The 17,400-nt window shown below is 44.0% G+C and overlaps 1 protein-coding gene across 2 annotated transcripts in view; it reads left to right on the top strand.

Annotated features, from left to right (window-relative positions):
• The window catches only part of ARHGEF28 (Rho guanine nucleotide exchange factor 28), a 311,929-nt gene that overhangs the window by 24,764 nt on the left and 269,765 nt on the right, over positions 1–17,400 (top strand). The window contains exon 1 of one of the 2 annotated variants that reach the window (XM_027100838.1): positions 8,595–8,670. The exons of the other annotated variant lie outside the window; for it this stretch is intronic. Within the exon in view, the coding sequence (XP_026956639.1) occupies positions 8,610–8,670 (61 nt within the window). The 5' untranslated portion in view covers positions 8,595–8,609. Of the gene's footprint in view, positions 1–8,594; positions 8,671–17,400 lie in introns of those variants that run through there. 2 annotated transcript variants of the gene reach the window in all.

The raw sequence follows: 17,400 nt of genomic DNA, 5'->3' as shown, positions 1-17,400 counted from the left end.
CTCAACCACTGCGCCACCACGGAAGCCCTGCAGCCTCATCCTTGAGTGCTACCTCTCCCTCTTCCAGAGCTCCCTGTCTCCAAGCTTGTGCTCCTGTTTGAAAGCTCACTGGACACGTCCCACTGCCCCTTGCCTCTCTGCCTTGACTCTGTCATCTCCTGTGCCCCAAACACCCTTCTTTTTGCACCTGGCCCTCATGCCCAATATACCTCTCTCCTTTGCCTGGCTAACTAACGCTCTTGAAAATGTCTTTAAAGGTATGATCTCCTTTAGGAAGCCTTTTACACCCTCCTCTGTTAGCGAGGATATAGTTGAGGTGACTTTAGAGAGACTTAAACAGGGCAGGAATTTCTCTTACGTAATAAAAGTCTAACTGGAGAGTCGGGTGGCTCCCTCTGTGAGGTTATCCAAGGACCATGTTCCTTCTTTCATGTTGCTCCCCCATCCATAGGGCATTACCTTATTGGCATGAATGCAGTTGGCTCACCTCCACACACCTGCATCTAACCGGTAAGAAGAGGGAAAGAGGGTATGGAAGCCCCACTCCTTCCTTTGAAGGACCTGACTCAGACCCTGTAGACAGGACTCCTGTTCACATTTTGCTAACCAAAACTTCATCGTATGCCCACATTGAACTTCAGGGGAGGCTGGGTAATAGAGTCCTTAGCTCAGCACTGTCAAAGGTAATGGGAGCTGCATATGTAACTTAAAATTTTCTAATAACCATATTGAAAAATAGAAAACAAGTGAAATTAACCCAGTATATTTAAAATATCATTTCAACATGTAGGATTAGTCACATTTCAAGTGTTTAAAAGCCATGTGTGGTAGTGGCTACCATTTTGGGCCATGTAGCTTTAGCTGGTTGGCCATGTGCACAGCTGAAATCAAAGGATCCTACTACTAAAATGAAGGGGAGAATGGATATCTGGCAGTCTGTCGTATCTCTTCCAACCAGTTTCTGCTCTTCTGATTTGATCCTACTACTTGGTATTACCTGCGACACACTGGGCATATAATCTGTTTTAGTCTATCATTCTCTTTGGATTGAGCATTTTAAGGGCAAAGATTGAGTCATTTTTTCTCTAGATCTTAGTACAGTATTTGGCACATTTTAATTACCCAATAAGTGTTAGTTAAGTGAACTAATAAAGTGATTGGGGGATTTCATTAAGTTTTTCCGTTGTCTTTATTATCATCCTCATTCTTATGGATATTCTTCTTTCTTGTGCATCAAAATTATATTGTCCTCAGGGGGGGTGAATTTATCTTGATTTTATTTGACAAATTTGCTGTGAACTCACATCCAGAGGTGCTTTAGTTTGACATCCACATGCTGATATAATGGCAGGTTCTCTGGTTCCATGAATAATGTTTTAGAAAATTATGTCCAGAAAACGCGTGTTTTCCCTGAAATAGTGAATCTTGCTTTGGTTGAGGGTGGCTCCGCACTCTTAACTGGATGGAGCTGTTTGCACGGAACCCCTTACGTTGAGAGCTCCTTTTCAGTGCTTGGGGAAGTAGACCATTTCCAGGAAATACTATTAAAAATCTACTGCTGCTAGAATACAGAGGCAGAGGATGATAATTTACGTGTGAAGCACAGTATTACCAGAAGTAAGTCAGTAAAACTTACCAGCGATTCCTAGAATTTTAAATGAAACATGAATGCAACTTCTCATTAAATGACGGAGGGGACTGATTGTTCCCTAAACAAATTCAATTCTAGATCTGACAGGCTGTTCTTCTCTTGCACAGGCCTGCCTTGCATCCCTCAGAGTCAGGTGGCTGTAGGAATGCCTTTCCTGGGCTAGCCCTTGATGTGAGGGCCCTTCTCCCTGGAGAACGGAGGTTAGGAGCAAGGGTAAATGCATAGGACTACACCTTCCCCTCCCACTTCTCATCAGCAGCTCCCCTCGCCCCTCACCGCATCTTTCAATGCCCCCTTCAAACAGAAGCTTCTCCCTGTCTCAGGAGTGGCTCTTGGGTTGAATTTTATAGGTTAGTCATCCTCTGGGGGAGAATCTCATTTCAATCAGGCTGTAGCATCCTTCAGGGAAATAATATTTGTAGCAGTAATAATCACTGCCACCACGACCACGATAATGGCATCATAGTGCATGCATGTGCCAGGCTGCTAAGGGCTTTATGTGTGTTACTCACTTCTTACAGCAATCTTATGAAATAGGCATTGTTAGGGTCCCCATTTTATGGATGAGGAAACAGAGGCTTAGACTAAGTGACTTGCCTGGGGTCACAGGCTAATAAGTTGCTCAACTGGATTGACACACATATCTGAATCTAAATCTTGGGCTTTTAACCATTATATGGTCCTGCCTCCGAAATATCCCTTACGTAGCTTTCTTCCGATTTGGTATGTTCTTGGTGGTGGTGGGGCTGGCGAGGGAGAGGGGCCCAGGAGCGCCTGACCCAGAATTGAAGGGGTTGAGGAGGGTTTGGATGAAGCTTTTTAGAACCAAGGATGATTTTGTTGGTAGAGCAAGGAAGAGCCAGAAATATCAGACTCCCACTCTGAGTGTTGGGAGAGGTTTCATTGCCACCCCGTCTGTGATTAAGGAGCTGTCGCTGTAAAGCAGTTCAGCCCTCTTGTTTTCTTGATCAGGAAACTGGAGCTCAGAGACTTGAAATTATCAATTCTTGCCCGGGGGGACGTGCTCCTAGTGAGTAAAATGAAGCCAGGACAGCATACTTGAACCCCCTGTTCTCAGTGAATTTAATGTATATTTTGTAACCAACTCTTATTTGTCATTTCTATTGGATGTTTCTATTTGTTACCAGTAGAAAAAGTACCTGGAAAATATCAGAAGAGACTGTGCTTGCTTGAGGAATAGTAACAGGGTAATGGAGAAACTGGGACAGAAATTCGTTTCTCAGGGACACCATGTCTAACACAGTGGGTGGTGGCAGGGAAGGGGACTGTGGGTCAGCCCCTTGCATCCCCCTGCAGTAAAGGGAAGGGGACCTAGATTACGGATGCTGGGCCCTGCCGTAGCCCTCAGACTGCAGCCCTGATTCTCACATAAGTTGGAAGAGTCCTGGCTTCCATGGCTCCATGAATGTGGGGGAGGGAGAAGGGTCTAATCCCACAACCAGGGTTATAGCAGGAGGGAGTATGTTTTTGGAATTCTAAATGCGAACTCTGATTGTCCTGTGGAAACATGGGTAAACATGATGCTTAGGACAATACTCATGGGTTAGGGACTTCCCTGATGGTGCAGTGGTTAAGAATCCGCCTGCTAATGCAGGGGACACGGGTTCGAGCCCAGGTCCGGGAAGATCCCACATGCCACGGAGCAACTAAGCACGTGCGCCACAACTAGTGAGCCTGTGCTCTACAGCCCACAAGCCACAACTACTGAGCCCGCGAGCCACAACTACTGAAGCCTGCACGCCTAGAGCCTGTGCTCTGCAAGAAGAGAGGCCACCGCAATGAGAAGCCCACTCACCACAACGATGAGTAGCCCCCACTCACCCGCATGGAGCGACAAAGACCCAACGCAGCCAAAAATAAATAAATAAATAAATTTATGAAAAAAAATACTCACGGGTTAGTATTTGAGGTAAAAAGGCTCTTGTGGGCTCATCTGGATATTTAACCCCCATGGCATGTAGCAGCTGCAAATAACCCATTTACAAGTGTTGGAATCTGGCCCATTCATAACCTGAGAGATGTGTCCTAACTGAAATTACCTGTATATGTAGGTTTCTCATCTATCCAAATGAAAAGCTTGTCTGTATACAGGTTACTTGATAATTCACATGTGGAGGAGTTCTTAGACACTCTGAAACTCTACATCTCGGGGAGACCAAAATACTTTTGAAAGACAAATGCTACAATTAGGTCTCATACATTTAGGAGAGTTATAGTGAGAGCATGAATGGGGTAAGATTTCCCAGGAACTCAGCCCTGGCCTGATCATACACGTGGGGCTTTGACAAGTCTGCTGAGTTTGGTTGGGCCTGAGAGGGGGATGGAAAATGCTCTTGGTGTTATGGTCCAGGTAATGAGGTCAGGATGAGATATACATGGCTCTAATTCCAGCTCTACCTTTTTTTTTTTTTTTTTTTTTTAAAGCTGGTGACTTTGGGCCCTCCGTCCGTTTTCTCATCCATGAAATGACAGTAACAACACTTTATGGACAATGGTGCAGAATAAATGATTAACATATGTTAAGAGGCAACTCCAGCTTTTCACTATAGTAAGAATGGAGGGAAAGCAGTTGTACTAGAAAGAGGGGGCTTGTCTTGAAGCCAAACACAGTTTTAGTTAGGTTGTGTTATTTGGGGGAAGCTGGTGGAGATCATGGGGGATGTGGAAGGTCTCACCCAGGCTGCCCTTGTCGTGGTCATTGTGTGAAGTGCTTGAGGTGGGGCCTGGTGGACAGTGAACCTGTGGTCAACGACAGCTAGTTTCACCGTAACGTAATTGGGATCACATAGTATGTACACGGGGCATTCTTTGTTTTTTACTTTTGATATTATTAATGTGCTTGTTAAATACCCTTCAAAAATTATCATTTTCAGTGACTGCATAAAATTAGTATCTATTCTCAATGTGAGACTTTGCGATTACTCCCAATATTTTGCTCATAATGCATTAAGTACATCTTTGTCAGAAATTCATGGCTCGGTTCCTACAAGGGAAGAGGCAGTTTTGTTTTAACCCTGGTTGTAGATTGAAAGTCAGCATTGGAATCTGCAGCTTCCCCTGCTCCACTGGACTGGAGTCTGTCATTGACCTGTTGGTGTCTTGAGCCTCTAAGATCTGGGAACTTGCCCTGCTCACCTTGGTTTCCTTAACATCAGGCACAGAGTAGGTGCTTGTTAAGAGTTTGTGGAAATGAACCAAGGCTGAAAGTTTTGGTGCACAGAGAGATGTGAGAACCTCCCGTCCATGTTGCGGAGCACAGGCTCCGGACGCGCAGGCTCAGCGGCCATGGCTCATGGGCCCAGCCGCTCTGCGGCATGTGGGATCTTCCCGGATCTGGGCATGAACCCGCGTCCCCTGCATCGGCAGGCGGACTGTCAACCACTGCGCCACCGGGGAAGCCCTATGTTGAACTTTTTAGGGAATGGGGAATGCGCATAAAAATGACATGCTCTCTTCCCTCAAGAAGCTTGTTACCTAGTTGAAGAGAACACTAGCAGAGAGGAGAAATTAGGGAATTTAGTAAAATATCAACTGAGAGTCTGGTAGGGAGTTTAGAACTAGGAGAGAATCCTTGTTGCTGGAGTTGCCAGCGGTGTAATGGAGCAGGTAGAATAAGCTGGGTGTTAGGATTTATCCACTTAGGTCAATAGAGAGGGAGACGGAAGGGTGCTTTAGGTAGGAGAGCCAGCGCAGGGGCGGGAGTGAGTGTGGACCATGAGAGGGACAGCCTGCAAATCTGGGGGAGCAGGAGGAAAGAGTATTCGAGAGCCAGGTAAGGTGGGACCACGTTAAGGAGAGTTGGAAATCAAACAGAATTTGAAAGAGGGCTAACAAGCATAAAGAGTCTTTGTAGGTTCGTGAGTGACACGAGGAAAGTGGTTGAACTGGAATTTCAGAGGTGGTGTCAGAAATATGTCTCAGAGAAGGTCATTTATAAGTACACAAATACCAGGTGATGAGAGTTTATGTATCTGGGGTTCGTAAAAGCTTCTGTGACCCTCCCTTAATCCTTGCATGTCCAGGAGTGGGCAGTGATTATTGTCTCCATTTTACAGATATGGAAATGGAGCTCCCAAGTGGTTGGTTGACCTCTCCTAGTCACACAGTTGGAAATGGCAGTTATAGGAACCCACATCTCCTCACTCCTGGACCACTGCTTTTCCAGTGATGCCTCAGGGTGTGAGGGACATGCCTTCCAGAAACTGAGGTCTTTGTTGGGGGAACTGTTTCTTGGAAAGAAAGGGACGGTGTCATTGTGTGGCTGATGTGTACCAGGGGCTTTAGGTACATTCAGTTTCATCACCCTAACAGTCTCGTAGCTGTTGTCTTCATTAGCCACGTTTTACAGTTAAGGAAATCAAGGCTTGAATTAAGTAATGTGCCCAAAGTCACACATCTAGTTAGAGACAGATTGAGAACCCTGATCCAGGTTATGGGTCTCTTTTCTGCCTTGGTTCTTTCCACAGCCTGACACTTGGACACACTGCAGTTGCTTCTGTCTCCTGCCTTGCTCAGGAACGTGATGGGGTTGATTTTTTTTGGGGGTGCTCTGTATGCAAAACTAAATTATTTTGGAATGAGTTTAACTGAAGCAGGTGTCTTGACTTAATATTATGTTGTCTTTTGTGGAGGTGAGTGCATGTATTAAGAGTAAATGTTAGGAATTTCAAAAAGCTAATTGGGAGAAACAGAGTTTTGCTCTCTTTCTGGCGTTTAGGGATTTATTCTTATATTTCTTCTAAGCCACCCCTTAAGCTTCAGGATGCAGACTCAAATGGTAAAGTGCTGAGCGGAGCTCTGCTTGCATCTCTAGTCTCAGCTTTGGTCCCCTTGTCATCTTGCACACAACTCTAAAGAAGAGACTTTAGATCCTACATAGATTGACGTGTTCTCTGTGCTCAGCGTACAGGCTGGAATGTGTCTCCTCCCCATACCCGCATCCTGCCCTTTAGTCTACTTCACTTGCTTTCATCCTTCAAGACTCAGCATGCCCAGCTCCTGGACTGGGTTTGTTGTTTCTGCCCTGTGCTTACCCCGGTCAGGCACCTCTGCCCTGTGTTCTCCAGGAAGATAGCACAGGGGTGGAAGTGTACATGCAGTGTTTGGGTGGGGGAGATGGGGATACGCAGTAGGTCACCCTCATAGAATGGCCAGCCTGTAATGGGAAGTTGTAGGAAATAGGCTAGAGAGTGCTTTAGCCGTAGTTCTTGGGTGATAACAGAAACAGACCTTGATGCCTAACTACGACCCTGACTGCTCCTAAGGCACTCCCTTGCATAAGCTCTCTACCACGTACCCACCCCTGGCTGCAACGAATTCCCGTGGGCTTCTGTGAGGACAATGGGATCCTACTTCCAGCTGTGCACAGTGGAGGGCTCCCCAGAGGGGGGATGCAGGTGATAACTGGAAAAAGGGAAGGATGCCCGACAGCCAGACCACCACAAAGCCCCCTCTAGAGGAAAAAGGAAGTGTTGTCCGACGCCCTGGGAGGGATGCTCACACACAGCGTGTGAGAATGGCAGGTGTAGAAGGGTGGCCTTTCCTCTCTCTCGGCAGTGGGGAGCCACCAAGAGGCTTAGAGTAGGTGAGGGGGGCTGGACACCCAGAGCAGTATTTGAAGAAGTGGAATCTTTTGGTTGCGGGCCTCACGAACTGGAGGGAGCCGGGACCAAAAGTAGGGAAACCAGTTGGGAGATTAGTGTCCGTGTGCAGTAAACACAGAACTGGGAGTTTGGAATTTACCGTGAGTCATGAGCAGCTCAGGGATTAGAACGCGCTGACCTTGGGCGAGTCAGCCCTTCCCGCCTCAGGTGTCCACAGTGGGGAGACTGTGCAGGCCTGCTCACGGCAGCGTTGTCGGGATGAACTCGTCAAGATCTTTGGTCTAGATCCAGGTGAATCATGGAGTCATTTGTAGCTTGTTGTTTCTGCCCTCTGCGTGTCAGATATTCTTCTAGCCACCACTTGCTCTTCTCTTTCTGAAATGAAAAGCTGAGGTGCGAGAAAACCTGATGGTCACAGTAATCAGAGCACATCATTGCTTGGTGGGGGAAAGGTTCCACCTCCAGGTCGTGCGTTCATCTGGTTTTTGGCACAGTCTGAGCCAGGAATGAGACAACGTGAAAGGTTGTTTGAATACTGAAGTAAAAATCACAGTGGGCAGGGAAGACCGTCTACCTGGATTATTAGCAGAATATATACAGTGGCCTCTTCACTTCAATGGTAACCGTGACCACTTGAGTGGACTTGGACAGCGTCTAGAAAATAAGGGAAAACGCCTTCAACAAAGCTCTTTTCATGGACGGCTCTTACGCTGTGCTCGATCCTACGGCTCTTAGACAAAAGCCCATATTTTCTTCCCGGGTCTTGTCATGTTTCCAGCAACAACTCAGAATATGGCCTCACAGGTCAACACATTTAACCACCACGGGGAGCTTTGCTAGAACTACAGCTTTTTGTTGGTTTGTAATGATTCCTAACCTGTTTAATATTGCATTTTTATCTTGTTGCTAGAAATCCTAACATTGGAGTTGAACTTCACAAAGAGCTTTCAGACATTATCTCATTTTGTCTCTTCAGGCTGGTGCAGGATAACTTCTGATATCTTAGTCTGATTTCCAGTGGGGTTTGTACGAAAAGAGTTAAGATTGCTCTGCCTGGACCTCAAAAATTTACAAATAGAGTTTCATTGTTCTTTTATTTGAGTAGCTCCTCGTGTTTTATACACATTAATTCATTAATGCTCACAAATGCCCTGTGTGTAGGCAGTGGAAAATATTTTCCCTGTTGCAGTATTTACACACTGAGAAACCAAGTCAGGAGGCAGAGGCAGGGCGGGGCCTGTGGAGGGTAGCCAGGGCTGACTCAAGCTGCCGGGTTCTTAGTCTCGTCCGCTTCCTTGACCATTAGAAAACCCGAACACATTTTCCTTTGGAAAATGATCATGATTTCCAAGGAAAATAGCCCTGGAGACCACACTCTCTCTGGAGAACAGAACTGTAAGAGGGGAGTTTGGGGGAGATTTTATCATAAAATGGTGGATGTGGTTTCATTTGCTTGTATTGTTGGCATGTATTCTGGCTACAGCTGGAGCCCAGACAGTCAACATGGTGGCGTGTTTTTGTGTCTAAAACCACTCTTTGGACGTACTCATCTCATTCCTTTGATGCCTTTCCAAGTGTTAGAAAAGGAAGATGCCATTTCCAGCTTAGGCTGTGCCATAGGTGGCAGAAAAGGCTTTCATGTTCCCTTTTTAGATTTCCACATCCTCAAGGGCAGGGAACCGTCCCTACTCTTCCTCCTTTTAATCTCTTATCTTCCCACTAGTGCTTTGATGAGAATAAATCAGGAAAAGGACTTGGTGGGCAGAATAAACTGCAGACTGTGTATCTCAGTGCCTGTGTGACAGCTCTCCACGTGTGGGCATCTCAAACTTATGCCCCAAACTGAATCCCTGGTTTCCTTTCCCGAATCTGCACCCCCTGTGCCACTCCCCATCTCCGTTAATGGCAATTCCATCCTTAGCTCAGTCTTCAAATTTTGGAGACACCCTCTTTCTCTCACATCCCACTTCCGATTTGCCAGGAAATCCAGTTGGCTTTTGTCTTCAGAATGTGTCCAGAATCCAGTTACTGCTCTTGCTGCCCTTGCTACCACCCTGTTCTTGCCCACCATCATCTCTTGCCTGGATCATTGCAGTGGCCTCCAAACAAACAAGTCCCCCACTCTGCCCTGGGTCCCTTTGTCAACCTGCAACATAGTAGTTAGAATAATACTGTTAGTATATATGTCAGATCATGTCACACCTTAGCTTGCAACCCTCGAATGAATCCTATCATACTTAGAGAAACCCAAGCCCACACGATGACATATAAGGTCTTATGTGATCAGGCCCTCCATTTTTCTCTGTCCCCCTTTTTTTTTTGAGGGCATGTGTGTGATTTTTTTTTTTTTTTTGCGGGGTACGCCGGCCTCTCACTGTTGTGGCCTCTCCCGTTGCGGAGCACAGGCTCCGGACGCGCAGGCTCAGCGGCCATGGCTCACGGGCCCAGCCGCTGCGCGGCATGTGGGATCTTCCCGGACCGGGGCACGAACCCGTGTCCCCTGCATCGGCAGGCGGACTCTCAACCACTGCGCCACCAGGGAAGCCCCATGTGTGTGATTTTACTGCAGTGTATTGTAAAATAAAAACACAAACGCGACTTGGTCACAGCCTCTTAAATACAGTTATAACGTTGTCCTTCCTGGAAAGCTCCAAACCTCTGTCTGTGGAGCTCTAGCCTGCTCAGGGTAGAGCTTTGGAAGGAGGCAGAAGACATAAGCAGTTTTTCTCACCCCCCCCCGACCCCCCAGTGTGTACGGAAGGTTCAGAGGACCCTGAGGACACAGGAGTCTGTAAATATTTAGTCGTGGGTAATGAAGTTAATCTAGGAAGGGGTGGAGCTCTGGCAGTGGCTGGTACAGGTCCGGCTCTCCCGTCTCTTTGGGGAAGTGGTGAGGCTTTTGCTATCGGTTCAGCCAATCTGATGGTTGAGGCAGGTTTGGAAATTTTCTCAACACTTACGGTAGTTGGTACAACTCTTCCGGTGGGTTTCTTGGAAATTCTTAAAGGTGGAACTGCTTTTGTCTTTTCCTGCTGCTACTGAGGGGTCCTATAGGCATTGTGGAAGTGACTGTGTCAGTCTCTGCTGATTTTACAACTTTTCCAGAGCCGGGAGAAGTCATGCTTTTAAACTCTGAAAACTCTTTCAGTAGGTGGTATGTGTTTTTTTGAGGATGCTCTCAATATTTCCTCTGGTTACTGAGTATCTTCTGAAAGATGCTGAAGATAGGCTGCTGTAAGTTGAACAGGTTTTCACGAATCATTCTTGCAGCAGTTTATTAAAAAAGGATGTAACTCAGGAAGAACCATGTGGAAGAGATGCAGAGGGCAAGGTATGTGGCACTTCCACGCTCCCTCTGAGCGTGCCACTCTCCCAGCACCTCCACGTGTTCAGCAGCCCAGAAGCTCCTGTCTTCCTTTTTCTGTCACTCTCCATGTTACTCACTCGGACTCCTTGCTGTTCCTTGATCACGCTCGCACTGGTCAATGTCCCCACCTTGCTTCGCGACTTCCCTCTCTCTCCTTCCTCTGCCTGAGACTCTTAGCCCAGACATCTGCATGGGTCTCTCCTACATCTCTTTTAAGTCTTTGCTCAAATGTCATCATCTCAATGAGGTCTTTCCTGACCACTGTACTTAAAATTGCACCCCACTGCCCACCCCTGCCATTGTTTCCTCCTCCTTTGCTTCATTTTTAAAATAGCACATATCACTTTCAAATGTACTCTTAGAAAATTTGTTATTGCCTGTAAATTGGTACTGTCAGCTTCAGAAGGGCTGGGATTTTTGTTTCTCTTGTTGAATTATATCTCCTCAGCACATAGTATCCTGTTGCCCAGTAGCTGCTCGAATGCTGTTGAATGAATATGTTGTGTTTTCAAACACAATAGTCACTCTTAACCTCCACTCCTCGTCAAAGAATATATAGTGATTGGACTTAGTCTCCTAATTTTTTGGTATGTATGGAACACAGCAAAGGATGCAAGAGAATAATTTAGCTGGGGATATAAGATAAACACATGAAACAAATAGCAACAAGTGCTGGGATATAACTGTTAGATTGTAGAATAAATAAAACATACAGGGGCAGACACTGGGAACATGAGGGGAGGGAGGACCCTGGAGTTTATTGAGTACCTACTGAGTGTCAGTTCTACTCTAGGGGTTTTGTGTACTGGATTCCATTTGATCCTTACAACAGATATTGTGAGGCCAGTGAGGTAGTCCAAGGTCACAGAGTTAGTAGGTGTTCGATCCAAGATTCAAACCCTAGTGTCCCATGCTACAGAGTTAGAATATTCAGAAAGGGATTCATGGAAGTGTAAGGTGGTAGAGTCTGGGCATGGGACCCATGGGGAGCAAATCTGGGTCAAGTGAGATTTATGTGGAGAAGTGGTGAACGATAGGTTATGGGTGGGATGAACAACATTGCAGGATGCTCTGGAAGCCCAGTGTGGGAGTTTGTATTTGATTTGATAGGTACTAGAGGCTAAGATTTGTTCTTGACCAGAGGAGTAAAATAAGGGAAACAATGACTTTGGGTATTAAATTGAGTATTTAACCTGGTGTTAATATCCAAGATGGTTTAGAAGTGGGGAGGGGGGAACATGCTTCTGGTGATCACTTAACAGACTCTTGGAATATTGCTGGGAGGTTGGGGGAGGTGATGGGAATGGGACGCCAGTTTAGTAAAGAGAATGAAGAGGGGAAGATGGAGGGGAGACTCCAAGTAATTACTACATGGTACATGAGTGAGTGTGGAAGTGAAGGAGGAAGAGAAGTAAACGTTCTAGGGTTATAAACCTGAGTGGCTTTTATTACCTTTAGCAAAGTGGGCAGTGTAGTTAATGTGGACCAGTTTGGGCCTGATAATATTGAATAGTTCTTGAAGCAATGATATTAAGGGAAATAATCAAAGAAACAGTTCTCCTCCTAGAGAAGAGAAAGCATAGGGGATGGAGAAGGGATGATGAGATAAGTAGTCATCAATGATCGTGGGAAAAGGCATTAGCCTAGTTCTGTGCAGTTTCAGAGGTCAGTTTAGAACTAACGGGTGAAAATTAGGGGGAGGCAGATTTTGCCTTAAAATAAGGAACTGTAGTACCAACACTGGGAAAGTCACCTATAGTAGCTGCTTTGATCTTCACAGCTCTGCAAAGTAGACACTATCACCCCATTCTTACAGGTAAGGAAACTGAGGCCTTGAAGCACACTGCTTAAAAAGTGCAGAGCCAAGGTGTTTTGGTGTTTTATTTATTTTCCTTTCGTGGCTGATTTTTTTTTTAATTTAAAAGATAAAAATTAAATATTTAAAATGTAAAACAAGTTATTACATATAAATAAATTATTTTAAATATAAAAATTTACATTTTACATTTAAATATTTTTATTTAAAAAAGACATGGTATCACCAGCAAAATAATAGAGATTTTTAAAAGACCTTTCCATTACTCCCAGCAATTTCTCATTGTAAGAGAACCAATGTGTACAGTTTACATATTTTTCTTCACTTTTCTCTGATCATACAAAATGCAGTATGTATTATTCTCCATTATAACTCATTTTAATGTCACACCTAGACATGATTCTGCAGAGTTCTTTTTAAAGATCTCTCTGTGTTCTCTACTTTCACTATGATGTATCTAGATAGAGATTTGTTGGAGCTCAATATATTTTCAGCATCTGAGAATTGTATCAATTAATAAGAATTCTCCAAAATTCTCTCTTCACATATTCTTTTGTCCCTTTAATCTCAGTCTGGAGCTCCTGTAAAAAGTATGTGGACCTTTTCATACTATATTTCATGTTCCTTAACTTCTTTCATATCCTTCCCCTTCTCTAGCTTTTTACTATATTCTGGGTAATCTCTTAAATTTCAAATTCTAGTTTACTGATTACCTTTTCATTTTTCTTTCTTTGTTATTTAACCTGTCCAATGAAGTTTCAGACATTATACCTTTTTATTTTCAGAAGTTTTATTTGGTTCTTTGTCAAGTCCTCCTGGTGTTTTAGGATAGTGTCCTGTGCCTTTCTCATGCTTTCAGTTATTTTTTTCAACATCTTATTTAAATATGCTCATATTTTAGAATATTTGGTTAGTCTATTTGAAGTTCTGAGGGTCTGATCTTGCTGTTTGGACTGTATTTCTTGTGATGCATAGCTGCATAGAGTGTTTAATGATTTGGAATTGTGAGCCTATGACAAATGAGCCTCTAACTGTGGGAGTTTCATAAATCTGAGTTAACTCCAAATGCAGCATTACCTGCCTGGGACTATTTTTTGTATGTTAATGTCTCAGTTGAAGATTTCCAGGGAACGCTTTTCCCCCCGCTCTTGAAAAGCTTAGGCTGAGACAAAGTTCCTTGCCTTGTCCTTTTACTAGTCGTCATACTTTTCTCTTTGACTAAAGGTAGAGCACTCTGGGTACTGCCTTATTCAGGAGATGGATCCATGACTTTGTCTCTTGCCCTCAAAGGCCATTTAAACTCTGTCTTCTGGGCTGAGACCAGCCAAACTCTTCAGGGCAAAGATCCTCAGTAGGTCATCACTGTATTTCTCAGTGAGTCTTAATTTTGTGACTTTTGGAGAGCTCCCTTCTTTTCTTGGGAGAGTTCGAACTATGCATTTGAAGTAGTCCTTAAATAGTCTAACTAATGCTTTGAGCAGTAGGGGTCTCAGGTTATTTAACCCATCATATTGGCAGAAAGAAAGTCTGTTTTCTTAAACACTTAAAGGAACAAATCCTTGTCAACTCATCTTACAGATTTACCCAGCCCATTCCTGGTAGGATTGGTGCCTTTTCTCTGTTCTCTGCTAGCAGCCAGTGCTTTTCTTTATTCTAATGTTAATTACATGGCACTGGCTGTTTTATTGTATGCTTCCTCCAATAAGCCAGGAGTTCCTGAGGGCAGACCCCGGCCTTCTGTGGGTGCAAAGTCCCTCAGCTAATGGGAACAAATGGGACCCAGAACACATGAGGGGAGATGGATGAGGGAACTGGAGGGCAGAGCCAGAAAGAAAGAGCTCTAATGGCCTAATATGTGATCAATTGATGAAAAGTATTGGTTTCAAAATAGGGAATGAAGTCTTTGTTCAGAGTGAGGTGGCATCTTAAGGCTGGAGGAAAAAAGGAAAGAACCAAAGTCGTTCTTTCTAAAAATGTAATGTAGTTAGAAGGGGGAAATGAATTGGTAGAGCATAACTTGGCATGAGCTCATTTCAGAGGTGGGTAATGGATGTGGTCTGGAATTGATGTTATAGACTGTCTATCAATAAATCACTCAGTCACTGTAATTAAGTTTACTAGGTACATTCCACACCTGGGACGTTTTGTATGGTATCGGTATTTTACCGAGTGCTCTGTGAATGCTCATCTAAAATGAGGGTTCCCCACAAATATGTAATCTGTAGGCCACACACCTAGACAGATCTGTGTTGCGTGTGGGCGCATCCACAGGCACTGAGTCAGGGAATGGCATAGTTTCTGTAATTTGGCTCATAGACCTGCTTGCTCCACGCTGTGTGCCCTGCTTTCCTTCTGTGTTCCTGTCTTTGAGTCAGTGTTTTTTTTTTTGTTTGTTTGTTTTTTTTTTTTTTTTAACATCTTTATTGGGGTATAATTGCTTTACAATGGTGTGTTAGTTTCTGCTTTATAACAAAGTGAATCAGTCATACATAAACATATGTTCCCATATGTCTTCCCTGTTGCGTCTCCCTCCCTCCCTGAGTCAGTGTTTTTGAATGAAGGCGTGCTTTGTTGGTAGGAAGCTCGAGACTTTATACCCATGACTATCCATCACCCTGTTAACCTGGATTATATCACTCGATTAGTTAGCTATCAACTACTAGAAGATAGGAATGTAAAGAACTAGGAGGTGAAAGGTAAAAGTGTGTGTGGACCTGTATGTGTGTCTGTTGCGAGTGGGGTTAAGATGAACTAAATTTAGTCACGTTGATGAGAAGACCTCAGGTGATGAGAGGTATCTGTTAAGTGTGATCATGTATTTGGCATTGCTATTATGAAATACCTTTATTTCTCACAGTTCTGGAGGTTAGAAGTCCAAGATCAGGTGCCAGCCTGGTTGGGTGAGGCCCCTCTTCTGGGTCATAGACTTTGTGTTGTGTCCTGACATGGCAGGAGGGGCTGGGGAGCTCTGCGGAGTCATCTTTATAAGGGTACTAATTCCATTCACGGGGACTCCACCCTGATGAGCTAAGAACCTCCCAAAGGCCCTGTCTCCTAATACCATTATCCTGGGGGTGAGCTTTTCAACATTTGAATTTGTGGGGGGAGACACAAACACTCAGGCATGCGCATACCACACCTGTGTATTCTGTTGGTGCAAATGTTAGTTTTTCAGATTGCATTTTTTTCCTAGAACAGATAGAGAGTAGTTCAGTTCATGGCATGTGAAGATCTGCCTTGATGTGGCATTTACTGCTTCAGGTTCTGCAAAGTGTAGCATTTAGTTCCCATTTCCTTTGTAATAGTGCAGTTTTTCAGAATAATGAGCTCAGTGTTGCTTTAGGAAACACACTGTTATGCGAGAGCCATGGAAAACATGATCTGAAAAGGGACTTGAGTAAATAGTAAGAGGGAAAGGGCCCAAGTTCTACCTGCCTCACAGCAGGCATTGCAGTTTTTGGAGCACATCCAATCTTAAGAGCCACCCACTTGTCCAAGATCAGATTGATAGAAAGACAGAGGCTTATTCTTTGGTCTCTCTTGGTGAGGACTGTCAACAAGGAACTTATATGCCATGAAATAGAACCATTCACTCCAATGGAAAATATGCAGATTTAGAAACTAAATTCTTTTTACTATCTTTTTGAAAAATTGAAGTAAGATTAGTATTCTGTTTTCATTTTTAACTGAAAATCAATATTAATATACAGCTTATGAGTTGGGTAGTTAAATTATAATTTAAATGAAAATATTTAGGAATTTTAATGGTAGATCTGAAAAGAAATTATATGCTAATTTCCTGGGGGAGTACATCAAGGATAGTATTATGTAGTGAACTGGTATGACTTTCTCGAATATAGGAACTCTCCCATGAGGGATCCCCTTTCTGGAGGAGACTTGAGGTTGGCTAACGTCTCTTTTGAGGAAAAGGCACACCTAAGCCATCAGAAGCAAAATTAAGATCTGTTCAGATTTCAAAGAAGAGCTTGGCACAGTTCTTCAGGATGCAGGACTGTCCCCGTTATGTGACATTTAACATCCTTGGCCACTAGGCACCAAGTACCAAGATCTGTTCTCCCCAGCACTTTCGACATTCTCATTTCTTTCCCTTGTCCTGGTAAGCGTGCACAGGTCCCCACTAACAAAAAGACCGAAATAAAACAAAAGTCCCCTTCATTTTCCTCTTCATTGCACTGGAAGTGATACCCAGTAACTTTCTAATTTCCAAAGACCATGGCCCCTCTGAGTCCTCATCCTCCTTGACCTCACTGCAGTCCCTCGTGAGCTCTAAGCAATTATGTGTTATTATCCAATTATTATTTAATCTCTTGAATTTTTGCTGAACTGTTCATGTGGTTGGACTTGTCTCTCTATAAATGTCTTGAGGACAGGATCTTATACTTCTCTGTGCCCTTAGTAATATTCAGGACAATGTATTTGGTGTTTAATTTGTTAGCTGAATATTTATTTCTAACTCATTGCACTGTTTTAATATTTATCCTGTAGGAAAGTTCTTTTCTGTCTTAATCTTGAATCCCAAATGCTGAATTTCACGTCTTTATTGTATATGTGATAGAAATTTGTAGTTATTATTCTTAGCATATGTAGGTCACATTTGTTCAGATCACTGGAGCCCAGGGGTATATCTGGATCTCAGTCACAGTAACAATAGAGTTTTTGACTTGGCTTTCTCCAGTGAAAACATTTGAATACCAGTTCTCACTCTGTTCCTCCTTTCCAAGACACAGGTCAAGATCCCTCTTCCCAGAAGAGTCTTTTCTGACAACTTCAGCCACAAAGTTCTCTCATTTTCCTAAACTCTTAAAGCATTTGCTGTTTAACATGATTTCCTCCACTCCTTACCCCCTGGTTACTGCTCCACTGCCCTCATTAGGCTGCTCCTTCCAACATGGCTGGGGCCAAGCAGGCCAGCAACTTCTCG

Source organism: Aethalodelphis obliquidens, unplaced genomic scaffold (genome assembly GCF_003676395.1).
Source record: "Aethalodelphis obliquidens isolate GAN/ISIS:26980383/991018 unplaced genomic scaffold, ASM367639v1 scaffold4, whole genome shotgun sequence".
NCBI classification, from domain to species: domain Eukaryota; kingdom Metazoa; phylum Chordata; class Mammalia; order Artiodactyla; family Delphinidae; genus Aethalodelphis; species Aethalodelphis obliquidens.
The sequence above is the reverse complement of the archived record's forward strand: the minus strand, read 5'-3'. Positions and strand labels throughout refer to the sequence as shown.